Here is a 24,087-nt window from a genome sequence, read left to right on the forward strand (position 1 = left end):
GCTGCTGCGGGGCTGGAGTGAGAGTTTCCCAAGGAGAGAAGCATTCCTCAGGGGCCTGGGGGCTGGTGTTTGGCTCTCACCGACCACAGCATAGCCCCCGGGCACTATCCGATAGGTGCTGCTGTCTGTGTGAATCCCATCAGGGAACCAAGCGGCCATGCTCTCCCCGACCAAGCGCCCAAATGCGGCTCCTGGAAGAGAGGGTTTAGAACAAAAGCTCGGGGATGGGAAAGGGACAAAGAGAGGGTGACCCCGAAAGCAGCCCTGGGACTGTCCTGGCCAGATCCCAGTTGCTCTCAGCTCATGGCGCCAGCTGTCAGGATTTCATGGCCACAGGGCTGAGAACTGGCAGGGACTAGCCCCAAATTTATACAGAAGGGGAAACTGAGGCACAAAGAGGGGTCATCGTTGGAAAGGTCCCCAGAGGCCATCTAGTCCCACCCCCCGCATTTTACATATGAGGAATCAGAGGCCCAGAGAGAGGAAGCAGCTTGTTCGCACAGGGAGTAAATGACAAAGCCCAGATTTGGAACAGAATCTTTTTTCCAAAGCTGACCCTCCTGTCACTGCATCACAGCTGCCCATACCCAACAATGAGAGAGACAGAGCAGACACAGCTTGGAAGGAAGGCATAGGCCAGGGAGGAGGAGCCCCAGCCGGTGAGCTTGCAGGGCTGGCGAGGTCAGCCAGCAGGTGACGGCACTCACCAATCACAAAGACGGGCATGAAGGCGCCACAGGGAACAGGGATGGTGGTGGCCAGAGCTGACATCCAGAACTGCAGAGGAGGAGGACAAGGGGGCATGCCCACGTCACCTCCTCCTTGGGTCTCTAGCAAGAGCCTCCCAGCTTGTTCCAGCCTCCAGTGTCTCCTGCCTCCAACCCCCTCTCAGCCTCCAAATCCCAAGTGACTTCATCATCATCATCATCATCATCCCCATCCCCATCACCATCATCACCATCATCATCACCATCACCACCATCACCATCACCACCATCACCATCACCACCATCACCATCACCATCATTGCTAGCACTTATATAATGTTTTAATATTTACAAAGTGCTTTATATATATTAACTCAGTGACCCTCACAACAACCCTATAAGTGATATTATTATCCCTATACTACAGATGAGGAAACTGAGGAACAGAGAAACTAAGTAACCGGTCCAAGGTCACACAGTTGCTATATGTCTAAGGCAGGATTTGAAATCCTGACTTCAAGTCCTCTGCCTTATGAGCTACACCAACCTAGATACCCCTATTAATGCCAGGATCAAACATTAAGGTCTCTATTTGGCATGTAAAACCCTTCACAATCTCTCCTCTTCCTACCTTCCTGTTCTTCTTACACTTGATTCCTTTCCACACATTCTAGGATCCAGAGTGGTCTCCTGGCTGCTCCTAGCACATGACATTCCATTCCGCATCTCTAAGCCTTTGCCCTGGCTGTCCCTCATGCCTGGAATACCTTCCCTCCCCACTTCTGTGTCACCCCCTTCCTGTAGAAGGCTTTTTTCTGTTTTTCTCAGATCCTAGTGTGCCTTCTTTCAGACTGTTTTCCTTCGTTTCTGTATATATCTTGATTATAACTTTTACCTAATAAGGTTTGCAAAGGAAACGTGTGTGTGTATCTCCTACTGATTTATAGATCTGTCTCTTCTATGAAAACATAAGCTTCTTGAGGGGTAAGTTGATTTTTTCCCTTCTTTCTGCCCCCAGCACTTTGTACGGTGTCTGGCACAGTAGGCACTTACTAGATGCTGGCTGACTGCGTCACCTCCCAGGTGCCCTGGTACTGGCAGGTTGGGGGGGGCAGAATGTAGCCTCTGCCCTGGGTGTCACCTGTGCAGACACCTGCTGGCCGGGTGACCCCAAGCAGATCAACTAACCTTTCTCTGCCTCAGTTTCATAGCATTTGTAGTGAGAAGCAGATGAGAATACATGTGAAATGCTTTTTAACCTCTAAAGTGATGTATAAATATTAGCTATTTATTACTATTATTGTTGACTATTCTTGCCACGAGGAGCTTCCTTAGTTCACTGGCCTAGTTTTACCCACATTCTGTCCTGCCACCCCAAAGGGACTGGGAGAGCCAGGGAGGAGGAGGCTCTAGAATTCAAGGGTGGGGAACCTGGTCTAGACTGTAACCCTGGCTCCCATTTCTGGGGTACTTTAAGGCTGACAAAACTCTCCCCTCCTGATTGACTGTTGGTGTAATCCTCATTTTACAGATGAAGACACTGAGGCTTGGGAGATTATGTGACTTCTCCAACATCCCAGAATCTGAGAGATGGGAGTGACCTCAGCTTCCATTTAGTCTAAGCCTCAGGGATAGCAGTGACACTCCCTGAACCCCCAGAATCCTCACTGCAGGGCTCCTCTCTACTTAAAGACCGCCACTCAGGGGAGCCCGGCATTTCCCAAGAGAGGCACAATGGTCTGATGTCCCCTAGGATCGGGCCTGAATTTGTCTCTTTGTAACTTCTATCCCTGGCTCATGGTTCTGCCTTCTGAAGCCAAGCAGGTAGGTGCCAAGAACTGAGATTTAAGACTCAGGGGGCTTGCTACCCACTCTACCAAACTGTCCCAAGAGGGGAAAGCCCTCACACCTTCATGAGGATGAAGATGACGAGCGTGAGGAAGACATTGGCACGTGGAGGGCTCCAGGCCTGGGAAGTGCTGGGCATCTCCAGGTCCTCTACGACGCCCTGGCGCACCCAGGTCCGGTTGTCGAACAGAGTGACTAGAGTCTCCTTCTGCGAGAGCTGAAGGCGGACAGGGTTATTTGGGCTGGAGAGACAAGTAGGGAGGAGGCCTGGAGGGGCCCAGGAGACACCTTAGGAAGAAGACTGAGAGCTGAGTCTGGTAGGAGTGTTGGAAGCCCTATCTGAACAGGGAGTGGGCACGGTTTTGGTCTCCAGAGGGTTGAATTTCCATTTTATCACGAGGTGGGAACAGAGGTGGGAGACTCTGGGTGTGGAATACTCCATACACTGTTAGCTGTGGTTGACACCCAGGTCAGGTTCTCTGCACCACCTCTTTCCTCTTTTGTTCCTTGTTACAAGGGATGGCTCCTCAGGTGGGGGTGCAGAGAGGGGGATACTGGAAAATGGAGGGAATGTGAAAATAAAGGGGCCAGGACAGAATAAAGGGCAGGCCGGAGCCTTGAAAAGTTACCTGTCCAGCCATGAACTGACCAAAGCCAGGTGGGAAGGTCAGGGTGGAGATGAGCAGGGTCACGAGGGCTGGGAATAGCAGGCGCCTAAAGACAAGAGAAGTCAAGGCCAAGGGGATGGGAAGGCCAGGTTATCTCGCATCTGCAGCTGCCTTTGGGGCTGCTGATAGCAGAGGCCCTGACGCAGCCACCAGCTAGTCGAGACGCCGAAGGATGGATCGCAGTATTGGAGCTGGGAGAGGCCACTGAGGTCGTTTGATAGATGAGTAACCAGAGGTCCAGAGAGGCTGCTAAACTAAGACTGAGATGGACCTTAGAGGCTGCCTATCCTAAACATCTCATTTTACAGATGGGGAAACTGAGGCCTGGAGAGGGGAGCCACACAATGGTGGCAGGGTGTGGTCTCTCTGAGCCTGGCTTTCGTACATACATGTAGTCCTTCCCCCAATGCTCCGGATGTACACCCTGGGCTGAGCCTCCTCCCACACCTTCCTGAAGGGCTCATGGGGGGAGACTGCTGAGAAGGAGGTGCTTTCATCTCTCTGAGATTCTCCGGGGAAGGTCAGGACCAGAGGAAAGCCACCCTTGTTTATTCAGATGCTGTGTTCCATCGAGAGCTGCCTTCCCCTTCCCCCAGCGCTGCCTGGTGCTTGCCTAGGACGCTCAGAGAGACCGCCTCCTCTGGCCATCGTCCCTGCCTCTCTCTCCTGTCCTCTCCCCCTCCTCTTCATTCCCCTTTCCCAAAGCCGCATGTCAAGCCGGAAGGGACCTGGAAGCTCATTGGATCACCAGTATTAGGACCTGGGCGGTATCCTAGAGACCTGCTGAGCCTCTGCCTCTTGGAGTCTCAGTTTGTTTGTCTGTATAGTGGGTGGTCATGAGGACCAAAGAACAGTGTATGCAAAGCACTTCAACAGACTTAAAGTCGAGGTCAGAATCTGCTCTGTCTCTGCTGCCTTTTGAAGGAAAACAAGGTCCAGCAGAGAAAAGGAACTTTGAACCCAGAACCCTCCTATAGCACCTTGCAGGGTGAAGGGGACTGGGGGCCAGAGAGGTTGGACGATGAGGATCCCGGGGGCCAGGCTGCTTCCCCTCACTCCTCACGTGATCAGGGCTCTCTTAGCCTGGAAAGGCTATGGCCTGGCTTCTGCCCTCCTGCTACTCTTTTGATGCCTTTTGTCCTCTGGGAGAGGGGGGTTGGTGTGATACAATGGAAAGAATCAGAGGACCCCAGTGTTCACGTTCCCATCTTTGACACTCCCTCTAGGCCCTTTGGCAAACTGTTTCACTGCCTTGGGCCTCAGTTTCCTCATCTGTAAAATGAGGCTTCTGAGGTCCCTTCCAGACCTTCTTCTAGGATTCGATGATCTTTCACCAATCACTCCATTGTCCGGGGCCTCAGTTTCCCCATCTGTAAAATGGGGACCAGCGGGCCTCTGGGGTTCCTTGCAGCCCTGGCTCTGTGGTCCTCCCCTCCCAGCCTTGCTGGTCCTCTCCACCTGTCCCAGACCCCTGCCTGACTTCTGCACAGTGGGGGGCCGGACACTACTCACTTCTTCATGAGGAAGCGGTTGATGGTTTTTTGCTTGCGCATCACCTGGACAATCTTGCGGTTCAGGTAGACAAACAAGGCCCCCCCAAAGCCACTTGCAATTCTAGGAGCGGAGGAAGAGCGAGGGTAAGGCCTAGGAAGGACCCTCTCCCAGGCCCTCGGCTGCCCAGGCTCCCAGCCAGCCACCACCTTTCTCCTTATTGGCCTGCACCTTCACCCCAGCCCTTCTTGCCAAACCTCTGGGTCTCACCCGATGACGGCAAAGGCTGGGAGCTCCTGTAGGTCAAAAGGGAAGTCAAGGCGGAATCGAGTTTTGAAGAGGGCGGTGATGGTCTCTGGGAGTAAGGAGAGAAAGCAGAGCGAGGCAATCTTGGTCCGAAGGGCTCCCCTCAACTGCCTCCTCTGAACTGAACTCCCCTCATTCAATTCACAGGAGCCTAGAGCTTGAGGTGTCATCGGCACAATCTCCTCCTTCTACAGAGGAGGAAACTGAGGCCCAGAAAGGTTGGGTCACTCACAATCACAAAGGCAGTAAGTATTAAAAGCAAGATTTGAACCCAGGTCCTCCCCATCTCCAGTTCTTCCCGCCCTCTTTTCACTGTACCAGGAGAAGGCAATTCAGTTAAACTCAGCCAGCAGTGGGTAAGCACCCACCAAGTATTTTTTTCTGGGTTATGTGAATACAAAGACAAAAGTCAAACAGTCTCTGCCCTCAAGGATCTTACTTTAGATACAAGATAGAGGGAGATCAGGCAGTTTGGTGCTTTTCTTGGGGTCCAGAAGACCTGAGTTTGAATCCTGCTTCACTTACTAGCTGTGAAACCCTGGGCAAGTAAGCCACTTAAACTCAGGCTCAGTTTTCTCATCTATACAATGGGGAAGACAATAACAGCACATCACTCCCGGGGTTGTTACGAGCATCAGATAAGCTCTTTGCAAAGCTGAGCGCTAGCTGTCATCATTAAACAGATCCCAAGTAGACATCACCCCATTTCCCAGTCCCTACGCCTCTGGTCACCTAACTCATCGCTCACCCACCTTCATCCCGATTCCAGACCGCCAGAACTCGGAAGATGAATGCGCTGAAGGTGGCGGCAAAGAAGCCCCGCCAGTAGTTCCGGACAGCAAAGAAGGTGGAAGTGACCTCAATACTGAACAGGACTCCTGAAGGAAGGAAGAAAAGGGAGGGAGACGAGCCTGAGCTGGCCCCAGAGCTGGAAGGGACCTTCCAGATCAAAAGCTTTGATAGAGGAGGGGTTCGTTGATTTGTCTGGGGTCACAGAGCTAGTAAATGTTTGGGGCAGGATTCGAATGCGGGCCTTCCTAACCTCCAAGTCGAGTCCTCTAGGTATGGCCCACGGATCTCAGGATACAGAAAGTTGTCAGGGCAAGGGGGCGGACGGGAAGGAGGGGCGAACAAGGACACTTCCCTGCCCCACAGGAGACGGGGCCCCAGACCTGAGGGCTCCTACCTCCGATGGGGGCGGCGAAACAGCAGCCAACGCCCACGGCACAGGCTGCCGCCAGCATCTCCGTGTTCCGAGACTCGTTCTGAGGGGACCGAGGAAGACAGCACGTAGCGACTGGAGGACGGGGAGCGTCTGCAGCTGACGCATCCCCGGGCATCTCTCTCATCCCCTCCTGGTCCTCCCAAGACGCCTTCTTTCCTGCCCAGGGGCTTCCAATGCCCTCCCTGTCCCCAGCATCGCCTTTACCTCATAGATGCCTCCAAAGAGGGAGAGGAACTTGCTGAGGAGCGCGGCGCACATGCTGGCAATATGCACAAATGGGCCCTGGGGAGGGAGAGAGGCGTGAGTGTGGGCGTGGCGCCTGGCCGGGAAGCCTGGGCTCCTCTCCAGCCACTCCTTGTGGCCAGGGCTCTTCCTCTCAGATCCCCCTCCATGCCCTCTGTCCATTCCGAGGTCACCTCCTTGCCAAGGGGCATCCCGCTTCCCAAGGCACAAGTCAGCCCGATGACCTTGGCCACAAAGGTCTTGAGCGTGAGATATTCCTTCAGTACGACACCCCGTAGGATTGTCTTCATCTCTGGGATCCCAGAGCCTGGAGGAGGAAAAGGGGTCAGCCAGCCAGGACCTGGGTATGAAGGAATTCTGCCCCCCCCATAACTTCCATAGCTTCCACTTCCCACCCCCTTCTTTCTTTACCCTACCAACAGCTTGAGGGGCCAGGATTTGGGTAAATCCAGCTGAGAAGGTGATGAGGACCACAGGGTAGGTGACCCAGGCCAGATACTGCAGCAGCAGGCTGGTGTCCAAGCCTCGGGACATCCACTGCTGGGCTGTGAGGACACAGGATGCTGACTCCCAGCTAGTGACCTCCCTCCCTTCCTGCCTCTCCCCACGCACCCTTGACTCTCAGCTTGTACCGGGGATACAAGAGTATGACCAATCTTCCTAGGAGATGGCAGGCAGAGGTGAGGGAGTGCGAGGGGTGGGAGACTGGGAGGAATGTGGCCTTATGAGGGTCGTTAGTGGTGACAGCAGCCACTGCAGGTGAGGGGTCACTGTGTAGCAGAATGGCGGCAGCCGAAGCAGTCAGCATGGTTTGGAGAGGGACAGGGATTTGGCTGGTCTAGGGACTAGTGCTTGGCATCTATCGGGAAGCCATGACTGAGGTTGGGGAGGTCAGTGAGTGGTGGTATTGATGTGTTGACTGGGTGAGAGACAGCAGGACAGTTGCTCAGGGGACCCTGGGCAGGGCAGGCCATAGCACATCAGTCTGAGCCCCCCCCCCGATGGCGTGTTGTTGACCCAAGGGGGGTGTTAAGGAATTCCCCCCCCCTCACCCTGCAGACAGGCAGCAATAGCATAGTCCATGGCCCAGCTGACCAGCGCCATGAGCAGCCCCAGCAACACCAGGAAGATCCAGTCTTCACCAACCCTTGAGATCAGGAACTTATGGCAGCGGACAGAGCAGACTAGGGCAAGGAAGGGAAGGGGAGGGGAGTGGGGCACTACCCAAAGCCAACTTCATCCCCTCCCACTCCTCATGCCCAGCAAAAGAGACTCTGAATGCCTCAGCCTCTCTCTGGACAGCAGCCCTGCTCCCCCCTGCCCCCTTGCCCCTGGCCTCACTGCGGCATCGAGCACAGCGGCTCTGTCCGTATTCCAGAAGCTCTGGGGGTGCCCGGGGAGAAGGAGGCTCCTTCCAGTGCTCGGCACCCCCCAGTCTGATCCGAGCAGCCTCCTCCTTGGCAAAGGTGCTGAGGTCCTGGGTGTATCTGCCATACATCTGGTGGGGGGGGGAAGAGGGGTATCAGGCAGGGTAGGGGGAAGACAAGGACTCAAGGAGAGCTCTGCACATTATCTCCAGCCTCCACCCTCCTCCTCCACCTGGGGCATTTCCAGTGGAGCAGGGCTGGAGAGAACAATAGAGACACCTCACAGTCTGTGGGGGCTGCTGGGGCTCCAGTGAGAGGACAAGGCAGGGTGCGTGGGCGTGTCTCCAGTGGGGACAACCTCCTTGGGCCTTTGTGCTATGTCTGAGGGTCATGGATAAGGAACATAGCTCTTGGACAACTGGACAACTGGAGGTAGAAAGTCAGGAAGTAGGAGGAGAGAAGGTCAGGGAGCCTGGGGTACCCTGGGGCACTGATGGGGGAGGCTGAAGAGCTGAAGGCCAGAGCCGCCCAGGGCTTCTTGGCTTAGAGAAAGGGGATACTGCAATCCCTATCACGATGTTTTCTCTGGGCCTCCCCTGGCCTGGGACTGCCTCAGCTGCCTTTCTAATCCTCTTTCTGTGCCCCCCCCAATCTTCTCACCCTTCCCCAATACTGCCAGCCTAGCCAGAAGCAGGGAGCCAGAGACACATTCCCTAAACTCCCAGGGAAGGAGGAAACTCCAATTTGGCACCTCCAACCCCACTCTGGGATCCTATATCCCCTTTGCAAGGAGGGGGTTAACTTGAGGGGGGTGGGAAACCTTTCCATGAAGGCAATGAGGGAGGAGCCGACTTGAGGGGCTATGGTTCTGGGCTTAGATGATGGTGATGTGGGGAGGGTGGGGAATGGGGAAAAATCACTGAACTACTGGTTTAGACCAGCTAAGTTGGGTGTGTGTGGGGGGGGGGGGGGAGAGTAAATTCCAGCCACCACCCGCAGAGCTACATGACACAAAGGGCTCCTGTTGGGACTGGAAAGCAGGGGGAGGCAAGTGGAGAGAGGAGAGAGACAGAGAGAGGGAAAGGAGAGAGAGGGAGGAAGGGGAGAGAATAAGGAGAGGGGGGAAGGGAAGGTGAGGAGAGAGGGGAAGGGGAAAGAGAAGGGAAAAAGCAAGAAGGAGAATGGGAAGAGAGGGAGGAAGAGGAGAAGGAAGGGAAGGGAGGGGGAAAATCAAAGAGAATTAAAGGAAAAGGCTGAAAAAAAGAGAAGGGAAGAGAAGAAAAGGGAAAGGAAGGAAGGGAAGCAGAGAGGGAAGAGGGAGGAAGGGAAAGAGAAGGGAAAGTGAAAAGAGGAAAGAGACAGTTAAAAAGAGGTGAGAGGGGAGAAGGGAAAAGAGAAGTGAGAGGAAAGAAAGGGGAGAGATGGGAATGAGAAGATAGAAGAAGGGAAAGGGAGAAGGTGGGGAAGAAGAGATAGAGGAAGAATAAAAGAGGAGGGAAGAAGAGATGAAAGGAAGGGAAATAGATGGGGAAAGGAAGGGAAAGAGAAAAGAGAGGAAGAAAAAAGAAAGGAGAATAGGAGGTAAAAGAGAAGACAGAGGAGGGAAAAGAGAATAAAGGGAAAGGGGAGGAGAACAGGAAAGTGAAGTAAAGAAAGGCTAGAGAGGTGAAGGAAAATCAAAAGGGAGAAGGAAAGGGGAAGGAGAGAGGGGAAGGAAATAAAAAAAAAGATGATGAGAGAGAAGCGAAGTGTAGAAGAAGGGAAGGAGAAGGAAAAAAAGAGAAAGGAAAAGATAGACTGACATAAAGAAATGGGGAGGGAGAAGAGAGAAGTGTAGAAGGCAACGGAACCAGGAGAAGGCAGACTAAGCTTCACCTAGCAAAGGGTGAGAGAGTAACTTGAGAGAAGAAGGCTCGGCCTTGTGTCCTGAAGACAGAACTGAAGGCAGATCACTAGAAAGAGAAGGGGAAAGAGAACGGGAGAGCCTGAGAGGCCCTTTAAGATAGAAGCCTCACAGGGTTGACAGCTCAGGGCTTTCTTACCCCTGAGAGACTGTCCCATGTGCAGGTTGGGTTTTCCCCAGAGAAAAGTACCTGAAGTGTCTCCAACCTCAGGGCATCTCTGATTCCTCGTCCTTTTTCTCATTTTCACCTAATCTCACTCTCTTCTCCTTCTTCTTGTTCCTCTTTCTCCACTGTTCCTGTTCCTGTTCCCGAGCTCCCCCCAACCCCAAACTGATCTTTTTGGCCAGCCCATCCCTCATTTACTGTCTCTAGGCAGGCCATCCCCTGACAATCTTTGATCTCAGTGCTGGCCCATGCTGGCTGGAGTTCTTCCACTCCTTCCATGGCTAAGGTTCGATTCCAACTGCTGGATTCTAACCTGGGGAGCACCCCCTTACCCTGGCTGCCCTCCCCATGGGTGCTGGCAAGAGATAAATGGAAGCTGAAATGCCAAACTGTAGTGGAGATCAGCCCAGTGAGTCATCCTAGCCCAGAGCCCCAGCCATCAGGCCCCCTAATGGGGTTAGAGGACACAAGGTCCAGGACTGGATCTGGGCCTGCATTCCACCCTACCACCCAGGGTCTGGCTTCAGGCTGAACTGGACCATCCCAAACTAGAAGAGACACCCCACCACCCTCAACTCTGTCTGAGCCCAGCTCCTGCCTAGCTCTGGGCTGATAAAGAGTTCAACAAGAATGGGGAGTATGGCCTGCCACTGGAGGTAATAGATGGAGCAGGAGATGAAGAGAAAGGAGCAGCAGAGGAGAGAAAGGTCAAGGGGCCCTGTGGTGGATGGTGCTGAGGCTCTGGCCTCTGCCCAGGTGAGAGAGGTAGGAGTAAGGGGTGAGAACAATCATGCTGACCTGGGGACATCTCACCTGGAGTCTTTGTCCAGTACTCCTAGCTCCTCCACTCAGATCTTAGCCTTTTTTGACAATTCAGTTATTCACCCCTTGCCTGCCTCAGTTTCCCCACATAGGTAGATCTCTTAATTCCTGCTCCCTTGTGTGTGTAAGTGGGAGGGGATTGGGGGGGCAGGGGAAAGAGGCAGATACAGTAATCACTACGTCCAGGCCAGGAAAAAACATCCCCTTCCCTCCACCCCAAACCGCAGCCCCAGCGGTGGCTGGAGAGAGATCTGGGATTGACTACGAGGGGTCTCCACTCACCAGGGTCTGCTCATACTGGAGAGCCCGGGGCTCCATCCCTTCCTCTACCGCCGCCGCCATCTCCTCCACGTAGGACAGCCTGGCCTGGGGCTCCGACTCCAGACAGCTCAGCCTCAGTGCCCCAAGCCTGGGTTCTCTCTCTTCGGGTCTGTCCTCCCTCCCAGCACTCCCGCCTGCTCAGCTCCAGTCCTGTCCCCGCAGGCTCCCAAAGTGCCGCCAGAGCCTGGTGTTGTCTCCCCCACTTTCCTCCCGTCTCCTCCCCTCTCGGGCGGGCCAGGGGCGGTTCCCGAGGAGCTGAACTGGTCTGGGCTGCGCTGGACAAGGGCAGTGCTGCTCCTCCCGGAGGGGGCAGCTCAGGCCCCGGGAGCGACTGCGCCCCTCCCCCACCCCGCACCCCTGGCTGTTCTGGGGGTCCCGCGGGGGCTGGGGGAGCGCCCAAGCAGTCAGAGATCTCTCCCTGGGACAGCGCCCCCTCCCCTCTCTTGGCTCTTCCCACTTGGGCACTAGTCCCTCCCCTCGAAGGCCCTGCAGAACTCTGCTGTCCCGCCCCCAGACTGGAAGAACCGCGCTGTATTTAGACGCCAGGGACATGGTTCCCGTTCAGCTTTGTGTGACCTTGGAAAAGTTACCAAACCTCAGTTTCCAGAGCTGTAAATGAAGGCGTTGTATAGAGGACGTCTAAGATCCCTCCCAGCTCTAAGATCTATGAGTCTGTGATATTGAGATAACCTCTAGACCGAAGTCGGCGATCCTAGAACTGGGAGAGGAATACCAGCCCTGAGCCAACGGGTCACGGGCCAATGTGGCGGAGCCACGGAGTGCTGAATCAGGGAGTGAGAATTGTGTTTGGGTCTTTGGTCCAGCGACAGGCTTTGAACTGCTGTCCCCTGATCTCCCACCAAAGCTGGGGTCTCTTGTTTCCTTATTCTCTCCATCTTTCCCCTACAATCTATTCCAGCCTCGGCACTCCAGGACCTAGGGACTTAGGGGAAAGTTCTTGGAGCTTCGTTTAGGGGCAAACAGGAATCCTGGGGAGGGCACTTGAGAAGGGATCTGAAGTAGGGACAGAAGGAACCACCCTCCGAGCTGCTCCTCATGGAACCTGGATCCTATAGAACCTAGTTGGAAAGACCAGTCTACCCCAGCGCATTTTACAGGTTGGTGACGTGTCTAAGATCACCTAGGTAGCTGAAACAGGTTTCAAACTCAGGTCTGCTGACTCCAAATCCAGTCCTCTTGCCCTAACATCATTCTGTAGGTGGGAGCTGGAGGGGATAAGGGTGTAATCAATCAGTCAGCCAACAATGATTAAACATTTACCATGCACCAGTGAGAGTCCCTGCCTTTAAGAAGGAGAGGCTAAGAGGCCAGGCTTATATTGGGGCTCCCATAGCTGAGCAACATTCTCTAGATGACAAATGCCGCCCACTCAACTCCTTTTAGACGCATGAAGTCCCTCTCTTTTCGGTCCAGGATCTTTTGTTCCTTCAGGGCCTCTCCACCTCTTGCTTGGAGTATACTGATCTTCCTGCTTCCAGTCTCTCCCTTTTCCAATCCATTCTTTACAGGGCTACCAAGTCATCTTCCTGCACAGGCTTGAATAGGATTCTCCTGTTCTAATACTTTTAGGGACTCCCTATTGCCTTTACTATGAATTTCAAATTTCTCAGCCTAGGATTTAAAGTTCTCCTCAGTCTGCTTCTTTTGACCTACCTTTCCAAGTTCATTTCACATTACTTTACCTTCATGCACTCTTTAAAGCTTAATAAAGGCTTTTTAAATGCATTCATTTGTTTATTCAACCAAGCTGGATTATGAGTTCCCTGAAATTAACATGCCATTTCCCCTGCCTCAGTGCCATGATGAAGGGAGCACACCTGCCTGGAATTTACTCCCTCATTCCATCTGCTCCTTAGATTCCTTCTGTCCTCTCCAGGCTTAGCTCAGGTGCAACCTCCACTGCTGACCTTCTTTGAACTCTCCAGCCAAAAGTCCTAGCTCCTTCCTGAAAATTTCCTCGAGTACTTCGAGTCTCTCTTTTGCTTTGATGTACTTTATTTGGTATTTTGCATCTCTTTGTAGGACCTGAGTACCTGAAGGGTACCTGGTCTGCTGTGTCTAAATCTTCCTGTAATTTCGATGTGTATGGACCACTTCATAAGAACTTGTTGAATTGATTTCTCAATGGGAGAAGTCTCCATCAGCCAGAGGTGGAAGAAAAACTGAGTGTGATTTGGGGGAGGGTTTCTTCCTGGAGCCAGAATGAGAACAGAATCATAACATGGATAGCAAGGATATTAGGAACTAACTTCTTTGGGGGGTGGGATGGTTCCCTTCTCTCTTTATGTCTGTGTGCCTCTCTTGGGTGCCGCATCTGATGAGAGCTGGGCCTGAATCTGACGGGCTAGGCTGGAATGATGGGGATGGGGGAAGCCTAGGGGAGGCTGAAGGCAGAAAAAGCAGAGAACCTCGGAGGGAGTTGCGGAGGCCGCTCCCCTGAGACTGGCTCTAAGCAGGGGCGGGGGGGGGGGCAGAGGTCGCTTTTTCCTGGCATGGCCCCAGGCTCGAAACCTGAGGAGCTGCTGACGTGCTAACCCAGTGGGGAAAGAATGGAAGAGGCAGCACACGAGTGAATGCGGGTGGGGGAGGGGATACAGGGGCAGGTGAGGGTAGCAGGAGAAGGCGGCCAAGGGGCGAGTGCCCAGGGATGGAGCTGGGGGTGGAGCAAGCAGGTGCCACGTGTGGGCAGCACCGGGGACAGGTAGCATGGGCAGTGCCTGGAATAGACTGTGCCGAGCGGGGAGTGCCTGGGTGGGCTGCGCCGGGGAAGGAGGAAGGGCCACTGCCCGATGACCTCATGGCAGATCCCCAGGAGGGCAGGGCCACGTCCCAGGATCTCGGGTCTGGCCGCCAGGCCGCCCGGGGGAGGCGGTCACTTTGAGGACTGGCCATGCTCACCGCCCCCAGTCCCGACATCAGAGGAGGAGGAGAAGAAGGAGGGGGGCGAGGTCCGCACCAGCCCCCAGGCCCAGCCCTAGTAGGGGACAGAGTGTGCCAAAGCCCGGGGACGACCTGTGGACGGGCGGGGCGCGCACTGGACTCTGAACCACTAGAGCCGAGCGGGGAGGCGGGGCCTCGGGCGGGACAGCGGCCCATTCTGCGCCCTTATAGGCCCGAACGTATTCGGGGCGGCCCCGGACCCAGGGGGCGGGGAAGGTGGTGGGACCAGCTTCCTCTAGGCATCTTCATAGGCCCGTGCGGGCTTGGGGGGAGGGACAGGGTCTAGGAGGCGGGGGAGCCCGCCCAGCGTTCTTATAGGCCTTAGAGGGGCTGAGGGGCGGTACCAGAGCCCGTCCTTCACTCTCAGGGACCTGGAGGGGGCGGAACCGGGGTTGAGGGGCTGGGAAAGCTCTATCTTCCACCCGCCGAGGTCCGGGTTTTCAAGGTCTCCGGCTCGGGAACACGCAGCTAGATTCATGGACTGTACTAGGAACTGGGTGGCAAGGCGGGATGCGGAGAGGAGGCCCGGGAAACTGCTGGGGCGTCAGGGACAGGGGCGAAGCCGGTGCCCAGAGAGCCAGGCGCTGAGTCGGGCCCCGCCCCCCTTGGCGAAGTGCGCATGCTCTGAACAGGGTCGCCAGAAGGCCAGAGGCCTGAGGCGAGAGGGGGCGGGACAGGAAACGATGAAGAGGAGAAGCGGAAGCGGAACTACGTGTATAGACGTCCTCCCCTAGCTTGCGTGCCGTGCGCACGCGCGGCCCCTGACTTTTTTTTTTTTGCGCGCTTCTCGCGGGGCCCTCGCGCTCGGGGTGGTTCGGCCTCGCTCGCCTCCCGCGGCCGACCATGGCCGGGATCCTGTTCGAGGACATTTTCGACGTGAAGGACATCGACCCGGAGGGCAAGAAGTTCGACCGAGGTGAGGCTCCCCTCGGGGAGACCCCGCCCCCCAGCGTGCGTCACCGAGGAGACCCCGCCTCACGTTTCTTTTCTGACTGAGGAGACCCACTCCTCCCCCACCTACAGGAGACCCCGCCCCCAAGGAGACGCCTCTTTGAGCCCTCTCACGCCGCCTCCGAGGAGACCCTTTCCCGCCTTTCATTCTCTGAAAGCATCGGAGCCGGTGTGTGAAGCGCCTAGTGTGTGCCACGCGCTGTGCTTGAGCGCTGCGGATCCAGGGAAAGGCCAGAGAGGCGCTTCCCTCAGGGAGCTTCCGGTCTAACCCAAGTGAACGTGTGCAAACAAAGTTATACACGGACAGATGGGGAATAACGTGCAGAAAGCGCTGAGACGAAGAGGGGCCGGGGGGGGGGTCAGCGGTCGGAGGGTCTTGTTCCTGGAATAGCCGCGAGCCCGGCTCAGGGAGAGAGGGGTCAGCAGCCTGGGGAGGGGGCTTCGGGGGGGGGAGGGTGGCGTGGTCGGACCACTCTGGTGGCTGAAAGGAGGGTGAGCTGGGGTGGGGAGACTGAAGCAGGACGCCCCCGCCCCGCCCCCCCAGCTGAGACGGGGCCTGGTGGGCAGCGGGACGCAGCCAGGAGACAGAGAGAGGGTGAACGCTGGGGATGACAGAGGCGGGCTGAGGCGGGACTGGGATCCCTTGTGTGTGTGGAGGGGTTGCTTGGGCCGGGAGAAGGGCCACTTAGTGTGAGAGGAGGAAGAGGGACCTCTCTGTCCATGGCCTCAGCTTTTTCGCTGAAATATGAGGCTGGTTATAGATCGAGAGGGTTCAGTGGGAGGGTTGAGGAGGGATGAGTGTGGTGGTTAATCCATTAGGGCAGCGTGAAAGGATTGCCTTGCTGCAGCCAGGGCCCGGCTGAGATGATGTGGCCTAAGTTTGTGCTGTATCCAGTTAGCTTGGTTTTGTGGTTTTTTTCTCCAGCTCCATTCAGGCGTGAAGGCAGCCGATGGTGGCAGTAGCTCAAAGCTGGAGCTTTGCAGGGTGAGATTGAAGATAGGACAAAGGGGCAAGAGACTGGAGGGAAGAGAATAGTGTAGAGTTGAACTGGTTCGGGAAGAGATGAAGATGGGGAACAGAGGAGAATGTAGCCATTGCAAGGCCTGGGAAAGAATGGGGGGGGTGAGAGATTGGAGCAAGATTGGAAGAATATTGGTGTGTGCATATGTGATGGGGGGAGATCATCGTAGGGGAGGAGGAAGGCCACCTTAGTGAAGTCAAGAAGGGGAGAAAGTGCCCGTAGTGTGGGAGAGGGAGAGGGGGCTCTTAGGTCAAAAGATAGGCAATGAATGACCCTGTGTTTCTGGGGAAGGAAGACTTGGGAAGGGGGATTGAAATCACTCAGTCAACAAGCACTTATTAAACATTCCGATCTTCCAAGGACTGAGCTAAGTGCTGGCTGTTTGGTGGAAAAGGGAAGCCAGTGTCTGTCCTCTAGGAGCTTATATTTAATGGGGGAGACAACATGAACCTAAATAGGCTTATGTGTACCAGACAGCCACCATGGGAATGCCCTCCAAGGCTCTGTCCCGATTCCTCTTCTCTTTTCTCTCTATGCCTTCTCATGTGATGTCTGTGTTCACTTATCATCTCTATGCAGATGACTCCTGGATCTGTACATTTAGTCCTGGTCTGTCTCCTGATCTCCCATCCTGCATCCTGCCAGCTGCCTGTTGGATATTTTGAACTGGCTATATCTAGGCATCTCCGACTTAACGTGTCCAAAACAACTCACTGTCTTTCTACCCAAAGCTGCCCTTCTTTCAGACTTCCATATGGCATCACCCAGATTCACAGCCTTGACATTATTCTCAACCCTCACGCATTCTCACTCACCCCGCAGGCTGTTTCCAAATCTTGCTTCTTTCTCCACCATGTCTTGTGGCTGAATCTCCTCAGTCAGTCAGGAAAAACGTTTTAAGAGCCGTGTGCCTCGAATACAAAAGGAGACAAAAAGCAGTCTTCCCTCTACTCACACAGTCAGTTCCCAAGTTTAGGCCCTTGTCACCTGCTAACAGTCTCCTTGCCTTTGGTTTCTTCTCTCTCATCTGTCCTCGGTGTAGCTGCCAGTAATTTTCTTAAGGCACAAGTCTGACCAGATCATCTCATGTATTGGATAAACTCTGGTTAGTATTTAAAGTTCCTCACAGCCTGACTGCTTCCTATTCTCCATGCACTCAGAGCTTCTGCCATGCTAACCTACTTGTTCCTGACACCCAACCCACTATCTCCCACGTCTGGGCTGTCTGTCATTCTTGAGATGCTTTCCCTCCTGCCTCCAAGAATCCACGACTTTCTTCAAGATTCAGCTCAAATGTCCCTAGTGTTGTGCAGAAGGCTTTCTGGGTCCTCTCAGCTGCTAGGGCTTTTTCCTCGGAGGGTACGTCACTTAAGGGAAGGTTGGATTACCTTAGATACCCCTCATGTTTATCTTGTGTCTATTTCTGTTTATTTGTCAATCTTCCCTATTAGAATGTAAGTTCATTGAGGATAGTTACCGATTTTTTCTTTGTATCCTCAGCACCTAGCACAGGGACTCTCACTTGTACTTAATAAGAGTTTGTTGGTGGTTTGTTTCACCCTTCCAGAGATACTTTCCTTACAGAGGAGATTCTCATCCTCCCAAGAGGATTTTCCCTGCCTACGTGTACTGGGGTGTTTCAGCTGCCTCCCCATTGACCTAAGGCATCGTCTGCTTCCTTCTCTCCTTCAGAGGTCCCCCCCATAATATACCTATGCCCAATATTCATTGACACTCATTCTTATTGCTTTTCCAAAGGGATTTTCCTCCCACTGAGATCACTACCCCTCTTTCCACCAAATGCAGAGACTTTTCTTCCCCTACCTGCCACATAGTCTTTCTGGATCACACACACACACACACACACACACACACACACACACACACACACCCTTCCTCTGATATCTTACACTGCTCCCCCCAACTTAGGAGATGCTGTCTTCCTTCACCCCTAATGCCATTACACACATCCATTCTTGTTAGCACCACTTCCACACCATCCACATCCATTGGCCCTTTCTGGGGAAGATGCCTTCTGCCCCCAGCATCAGCACACACAATACTTGAAGGTAACTCCTCATGTCTGGGGATCCTGTCTGCTCCCCTCAGATCCTCTAGGGGGACGCTCCCCTGTTGGCCATCTCATGGCAGCAGCTGGAAAGGACCCCAGGGATCCTCTGGTTCAGCCTGCTCACTTTACATATATGGAAACAGGCCACGTTTTCTGGGGGAGAGGAAATGATTTGCCCCAATTCACAGTGAATCACTGGTAGAAGATGGATTGGAAGCCAGAGGCTTGGCCATTCTTTGTTATCTCCTCTGGCCTTCACCAGCATCTCTCCTGTAATTATTTCTCTCTTGTTGTTAGTGTCCCGCTTGCACTGTGAGAGTGAATCCTTCAAGATGGACCTCATCTTAGATGTTAACATCCAGATCTATCCTGTGGACTTGGGTAAGTGTTTTATGGGAATGGCTGGACAATCTGCTGTTCTTTTTGGTGTTGTTGGGAGCTGTTATTGAATGAAAGTGATTTGTGTTCCACACATAGATACCATCTATAAAAACAAGCAGCGAAGAACAAAATCGAAGAGGTTGCACTTGAAACTATCAACATTCTTATTTACAATTTTTAAAAAATAACCAAAACGTCTAGCTTGCTTGTGTCATCCCCTGAATTTTTTCTATAGATTTATTTTTGGATATTGTGAAGTTCTCAAAAGGAGAAACACAAATGGTCAGTAGCCACCTAAAACTGGTTGGCCTCTCTAAGCAGAGAAATGGAAAGCAGAGCAACTCAGAGGTGCCACTTTACACGAATGGAATTGGCCAAAGGAATGAAAAATGACACCCTCTCCTGTTGTGGGGGCACACTGTCACACTGATGAGAGAATGGTGCCTTGGCAGAATCCTTTGGAGAGCGGAGCAGCTGAGGACAGGAGCCCCAGAATTGTTCGTATGCTGTGATTGGTGCTTTGGAGGACTGTTGTTGGAAGCAGAAGATGGGTAGCACTCACATTCACAGTGTTGTCATCGTGAAGGACTGGAAAGAGACCACATAGTCAGTAGTTGAGGGATGGCTGAACCATGGATGGTGATCGCACTCGAGACTCTCGTGCCATCAACAGTGACAGATGGGAAGCATCCAGAGAAATATATGAAGACTTAGGAAGTGATGCGATAATAATGCAGCCAAGAGTGAAGTTCCCACTTTATACAAGGCACTGTGTCAGGTGGTAGGGGATGCAGAGGTAGTAAGTTATAGTTCCTGCCCTCAAAGTGCTTACCTTCTGCTGGCCAGGGGAGAGGGATAAGGATGCAGTAGTGATAGGTACATATAACACCAAGGACGATGTGATGGAGGCAAAGGCAAGATCCAGATAAGAAGTACTCTAGGAACATTTCACTGGGAAGAGAGTATTTTCAGCTGAGGGGGGCAGGGAAGATTTCATGAAGGCGGTGGTGGTGGCAGCCTCTGAGTGGAACCTTGAAGTAAGAAAAAGAGTGTGAAACATCTCGATGAGGAGGGAGAGGAGGCAAAGGTGCACTCCAAGACTAAGGGAATGTTCAGGGTGGACTATGTCAGATTCATGGAAAAATAGTTTGGTCTGACAGGAACACGATGGATTGTGAGGATGGGAAGGGGGAAAGAGAAGGTGATGTGAAATTAGGCTGCCAAAGGTAGGCTGGTGCCAAATTATGGCAGGCCTTGAATCCCAGGCTACAGAATTTGTATTTTATCCTGTAGAGTTCTTAAGCTTTCTGGTGTTTCCTTGGCTCTCTGGAAAAGCCTTTGTATCCCTTTTTAAGTGTATAAAATAAAAAGGAGAGTAATAGTGTAGAAAAAGAGTTGTGTGTGTACATATATATTGATGTACTGAGCCCCATTAAGAAATCCTGCTGGAGGCCCTAGTGAGCTAGTGCAGGTGTTAGAGCAGGGCAGTGGCACATTCAGAGCTGTGGAAGCCAGGACTTGGTGAAGACAAAGGCTAGAAGCAGCAGAACCATCCAGCTTGGCAGGAGCTAGGCAGGTGGTGTTGTGGCAGGGCAGCGGCTTGAGTGGAGTGAAGCAGAGGCCCATGAGAGTGATCACATGTACAGAATCTCATGCCCCACAAAATCTGTGGTTGATTTTCAGGGGACAAGTTCCGATTGGTGATAGCTAGCACCTTGTATGAAGATGGGACCCTGGACGATGGGGAATATAATCCCACAGATGACCGGCCATCCAGGTGAGGGATCAGGGAAGAGAAGGTACAATGCCAGGTTTTTCCACTTTATTCTGATTTTAAGTTATTTCTTTGGTGATATTCTCTAAGGACAACAGGTGACCTAGGTCTGGATACCTGGCGCTTAGCAGGGCCTGGGGCACCAGAGGGAAGTCACACCTCCCTTGTCTGCTGCTTGTAAGCGCTCAGTCAGCAAGTTCTTGTGGAGTTTCTCCTCTGCCCAGCTCTAGATGTGGTGGCTTCTGCTGATTCCTGTGCAGTTCGGGGAGGGAGACCCAAGGAGCACCTGCCTTTTACTCCACAGGGCCGACCAGTTTGAGTACGTGATGTATGGGAAGGTGTACAGAATTGAGGGAGACGAGACCTCCACAGAAGCAGCCACTCGCCTGTAAGTAACTTCACAGCGCGTAAGAGACTGGCTTTTCTGTTTCCTGGAGAAGAGACAGGCTGCCAGACCTTGCGCTTTGGTCACAGACATGGCTGCTGGATGGGGTGGGGTGGGGTAAGAGTGGGCTCTTTGGGGAGTTCTGTTTATCTCGTATCAGGGTGTTCTGGACCAGAAGGTGGGTATGACATTTTTGGTGACCTCTAGAGCCCATGCTTAGAACCTGTCCTCTTCGGCGGGGGTGTGGGGGGGGGGTGGGGTGTCCAGGGGCTCCCTTCTCGCCTTCTTGGCCACCACGTGCTTCTGTTGTTTGGTCCGGGCTGCCCAGAAATGCTGAGGTAGAGCTGCTAAGGAGACCAGGATGACTTTAGTGCTGTCCTCTTGCTATAGCTCAGCCTATGTGTCTTACGGGGGGCTGCTCATGAGACTCCAGGGAGATGCGAACAACTTGCACGGCTTTGAAGTGGACTCCCGAGTTTACCTCCTGATGAAGAAGCTGGCTTTCTGAGCCACCTAGGGAGCCTTCGCTGTTTGCCCCTTTCCTGTCCGGTGAGGCCTGGTCTGGGCATTGCCGCCCCTGCCAAGAGCTGCTGCAGCGGGAAGAATGCTGGCTGAGGAAGGGGAATCCATTCTTCGCCTGATGGACTTGGGATCTCTCTTGGTTGGTCTGAAATGAGTTGAAAACTGGTTGTTGGCCCCTGCTTGGGATCCCATTGGATGAGCTCAGGTTGAGCTTTCAGATACTTTGTGTGATGGTTCAATTAAACTGTGCTTTTTTGTATCTGTTTCTCTTCTCATCCTACTATCTGCCTGGAAATTTGTCTTTTCATTTCTCCTCCTAAAGCTTTTTATGCATCTGACCTAAGGCTGGAGGATGGTGTGTCTGGCCAGGACTTCCTCAGCACTCAAGGTTGACTCCTTGGGGTCACCCTCAGCTAGCCGGCCTCAGTATTTATCCTGTGCTGCTGTGCCCCAGGCTTCTGGGGCCAGCTGTGAGGATGGCACAGGGCACATTGGCGAGGGGACGTACTGAATCTTTCTAGCACTTGCTTCCCTAGTCTAGGAAGTCTGTTCAATTCTTCGAGAAGAGTCATCTGCATAGCCTGGAGATGGGGTGTGTGTGTGTGTGTGTGTGTGTGTGTGTGTGTGTGTGTGTGTGTGTGTGTGTGTGTGTAATCATGAGGGGAGGCTTTAGACGTGGGTGTGTAGCATGGTTGTGTCTAGGGACAGTGGGAATGGGGGAGGATTTAGTGGTTGTGAATGCAGGGGTGGCATTTCTGCCAGGGAGCCAGGAGGGCAGGTAACTGTTGGATGTGTTTGCCACCCATTGATAACTGAACAGGGAGAGGGAGCTGCTGTGAGCACCATCAGGTCACCAGCGACAGCAGTGGGGCTCATTCTCATCCCTTTGCTCCAGAACCTTGTGTCCCTGTAACTTTCATGGCTGTACTGCGCTGGCAGAACCTTGGGAAATGGCAGCATGTTAGCCGAAACCTGAAACTGCCTGAGAATCCCTGGTTTTCTTTCTGCATGAAGGGAAGCAAGCTCAGGAGCCTGTGGTTCTCCTGAGGAATTCTGCCCCAGAGGAACCCTGCTTGAGGGCACATCCAGAATCTGTCCTTTTGAAGCTGTTTGACCCCAGGAGTTGGCCTCCCTTAGATACTGCCTGGGGTGTTTCCTTCCCTGTCATTTTCAGGTCTGTGAAGAAGGTGTTAAGAATGGGATTTAGGGAAATGGATTGAAAGTGAATGAGCTCTGCAGGAAGAAAGGAAAGATGTTTCTGTTGGTTTCTCACTGTGGGGGGGATGCGGGGGGGGGGGTGATAGGGAATGGGATGAATGTCTATGGGAATCTCAGCACCTTTCTGAAGCCTTAAGTTTGGGGGAAGAATGGGAGTGAATTCAGTGTGGATGGCAGGAGAAAAACTCAAGTTTTTTTCTGAAAATTTGGAGGGTTAGAAGAAGGTTGGATTGCCCCTGAAGGCAGTTGGGATGATGTCCTGCCAGTGAAACTGTGGGCCTGGCATGTCAGGAAAGAAGGGTGCTACTTTCCCTCTCCTTGGCTTGGCAGGTGTCCAAGAGTTGGCTGGGTTTGGGGACTGGCCTAGTCTGGACTAGAAAGATCTTCTTTTTCTTTACATGAGTGGAGGGGCTGTTGGTCCTGAGCTATGTAGGTCAGCCTTCAGTCTCTGCTTGGAGCTTCCTGGCGTTAATGTTCGCATCACCCTGAATCTTATCTTATGGTGCTGTTGACATAGTTTGTATCTGGGTGTTGGCTTATTTACATGCCGTAAAGAGTTTTATTTGGTCATTGCCTTTCATCCAGTTTCCACAGAAGTAAATTGCAGGAAATTTCTTACACTTCCCTCCCGCACTTGGGCATGCTAACTTCTCTCTGCAAGCACAAAGCTCACTTCTCTGGAATCAGGCCTGTACTGCCAACCTAAGATTGACACTGGGCTTTCCAGACTTGGTGGCTTCATGGATTTTGTCCCTCTCCGACCTTTCGTATTTTTCTGGGAAGGGAGAGACAGCAGCTCTGAGATATTCTCATCTAATGCTGCATTTCACTCACTGAGTGTGATTTGCCTTAGCCTGAGACCCTTTAAGGGGGTAGAGTATTTTCCCCATCCTCATTTAGTTGAGCCACAGAGGGCCCAGTAGGCATTAAGGCATTTGTGGTAGCACCGTGACTGCCGTCCTATGCAATGCCTGCCATTTGTGCTCTTTGGCCCCTACCTGCCCCGCAGAGAAGGGCCTCTGGAGGCTGTAGGTTGTCATTCGAGATAAGGCCTTCTCAGCCTGGGTGCAGCACCAAGGCAGCAGTGCCCCCCTGGCTTTGGAGACTGGAAGACTAGAACCTAGTTCCAGAGGGATTCCATTGCAGAGCTTACCGGGCGTTGTCCTTGGAGAGCTCCTGTTTTACCCTGGGACCTTGCCTCATTGCAGGGCTTCCTGAACAGGCTCTCCTTGGAAGAGGCTGTGTGGTAGATGGTAGAGAGCACTGTACTAGAGTTGGAAAACCTGTGACTTTGAGGGTGAGGGGGAAAAGGGGTGCTTTCTGGGTCTCATCTATAAAAATGAGTTGCCCTAGATCACCTAGGTCTGGTCCAGCTCTGATAACCTGTTATTCTGTGATTCATTATCTGATACTCAGCAGAGCTCACTCAGCCCATTAAGCCCACAGAGATCCTCTTTAGTCACTTGGGGCTTCTGGGAAATAGGGCATAGACTCTACCTCCCACTGTGGTGTGCTCGAGGGGGTGGGCAGGGCTGCTTCCTGCACTTCTCCCCGCCTCCACGGGAGGGAAGCAGGAGCTTGGACCTGGTGAAATTTCCTCTCCCAGGCGGGCTGTTTGCTCAGCTGTGCTAGCCAGGTCTCGCCTTCCCTGGGGCTGTCTCTAAACCTTAGCTGAGGTGTGAGGTCCCCTGGGCTTCCTGTCAGCTTTCAGGGAGCCTACTGCCCCAACTAGAAG

General features: G+C 53.3%; 2 protein-coding genes across 10 annotated transcripts in view; one reads left to right on the forward strand and one right to left on the reverse strand.

Moving 5' to 3' along the window:
• Positions 1 to 11,771, reverse strand: part of CLCN2 (chloride voltage-gated channel 2) — a 24,916-nt gene extending 13,145 nt beyond the window's left edge. For 2 of the 7 annotated variants that reach the window (XM_021005777.2, XM_021005776.2), the window contains exons 1-14: positions 11,029 to 11,768; positions 7,830 to 7,986; positions 7,541 to 7,672; positions 6,905 to 7,033; positions 6,662 to 6,795; positions 6,450 to 6,527; positions 6,207 to 6,285; positions 5,773 to 5,898; positions 4,985 to 5,069; positions 4,736 to 4,837; positions 3,185 to 3,269; positions 2,617 to 2,772; positions 708 to 777; positions 81 to 191 (exon numbers count right to left, since the gene is read on the reverse strand). In XM_021005777.2, coding sequence (XP_020861436.1) covers positions 81 to 191; positions 708 to 777; positions 2,617 to 2,772; positions 3,185 to 3,269; positions 4,736 to 4,837; positions 4,985 to 5,069; positions 5,773 to 5,898; positions 6,207 to 6,285; positions 6,450 to 6,527; positions 6,662 to 6,795; positions 6,905 to 7,033; positions 7,541 to 7,672; positions 7,830 to 7,986; positions 11,029 to 11,088 — 1,504 coding nt within the window. In that variant the 5' untranslated portion in view covers positions 11,089 to 11,768. Of the gene's footprint in view, positions 1 to 80; positions 192 to 707; positions 778 to 2,616; positions 2,773 to 3,184; positions 3,270 to 4,735; positions 4,838 to 4,984; positions 5,070 to 5,772; positions 5,899 to 6,206; positions 6,318 to 6,449; positions 6,796 to 6,904; positions 7,034 to 7,540; positions 7,673 to 7,829; positions 7,987 to 11,028 lie in introns of all 7 variants that reach the window. The other 5 variants (XM_078154675.1, XM_078154673.1, XM_078154674.1 and 2 more) reach the window with 5 other exon arrangements.
• A 3,010-nt stretch (positions 11,772 to 14,781) lies between these two features.
• On the forward strand, positions 14,782 to 21,393 carry POLR2H (RNA polymerase II, I and III subunit H). 3 transcript variants are annotated; one of them, XM_021005797.2, is made up of 6 exons: positions 14,927 to 14,944; positions 15,905 to 15,964; positions 18,370 to 18,453; positions 20,137 to 20,230; positions 20,532 to 20,615; positions 21,003 to 21,393. In XM_021005797.2, the coding sequence occupies exons 3-6, from the start codon at positions 18,405 to 18,407 to the stop codon at positions 21,118 to 21,120; spliced, it is 345 nt and encodes a 114-aa protein (XP_020861456.1). In that variant the 5' UTR covers positions 14,927 to 14,944; positions 15,905 to 15,964; positions 18,370 to 18,404; the 3' UTR covers positions 21,121 to 21,393. The 3 variants fall into 3 exon arrangements, with proteins under 3 accessions (XP_020861454.1, XP_020861456.1, XP_020861455.1); XM_021005795.2 differs by lacking the exon at positions 15,905 to 15,964 and having other exon boundaries at positions 14,782 to 14,944; XM_021005796.2 differs by lacking the exons at positions 14,927 to 14,944; positions 15,905 to 15,964 and adding an exon at positions 14,951 to 15,148.
• Positions 21,394 to 24,087: the final 2,694 nt, after the last annotated feature.

The sequence above is a fragment of the Phascolarctos cinereus genome, unplaced genomic scaffold (genome assembly GCF_003287225.1).
Source record: "Phascolarctos cinereus isolate Bilbo 61053 unplaced genomic scaffold, phaCin_HiC Scaffold_5;HRSCAF=322, whole genome shotgun sequence".
NCBI classification, from domain to species: domain Eukaryota; kingdom Metazoa; phylum Chordata; class Mammalia; order Diprotodontia; family Phascolarctidae; genus Phascolarctos; species Phascolarctos cinereus.

What these genes read in the sequence shown, in the direction of transcription:
- POLR2H (XM_021005795.2), top strand. Translation starts at nt 14,872, where the DNA reads ATGGCCGGGATCCTGTTCGAGGACATTTTCGACGTGAAGGACATCGAC. An exon ending in GATCTATCCTGTGGACTTGG is followed by an intron (nt 18,454 to 20,136) that starts GTAAGTGTTTTA and finishes GTTGATTTTCAG; the next exon opens with GGGACAAGTTCCGATTGGTG. An exon ending in ACAGATGACCGGCCATCCAG is followed by an intron (nt 20,231 to 20,531) that starts GTGAGGGATCAG and finishes TTTACTCCACAG; the next exon opens with GGCCGACCAGTTTGAGTACG.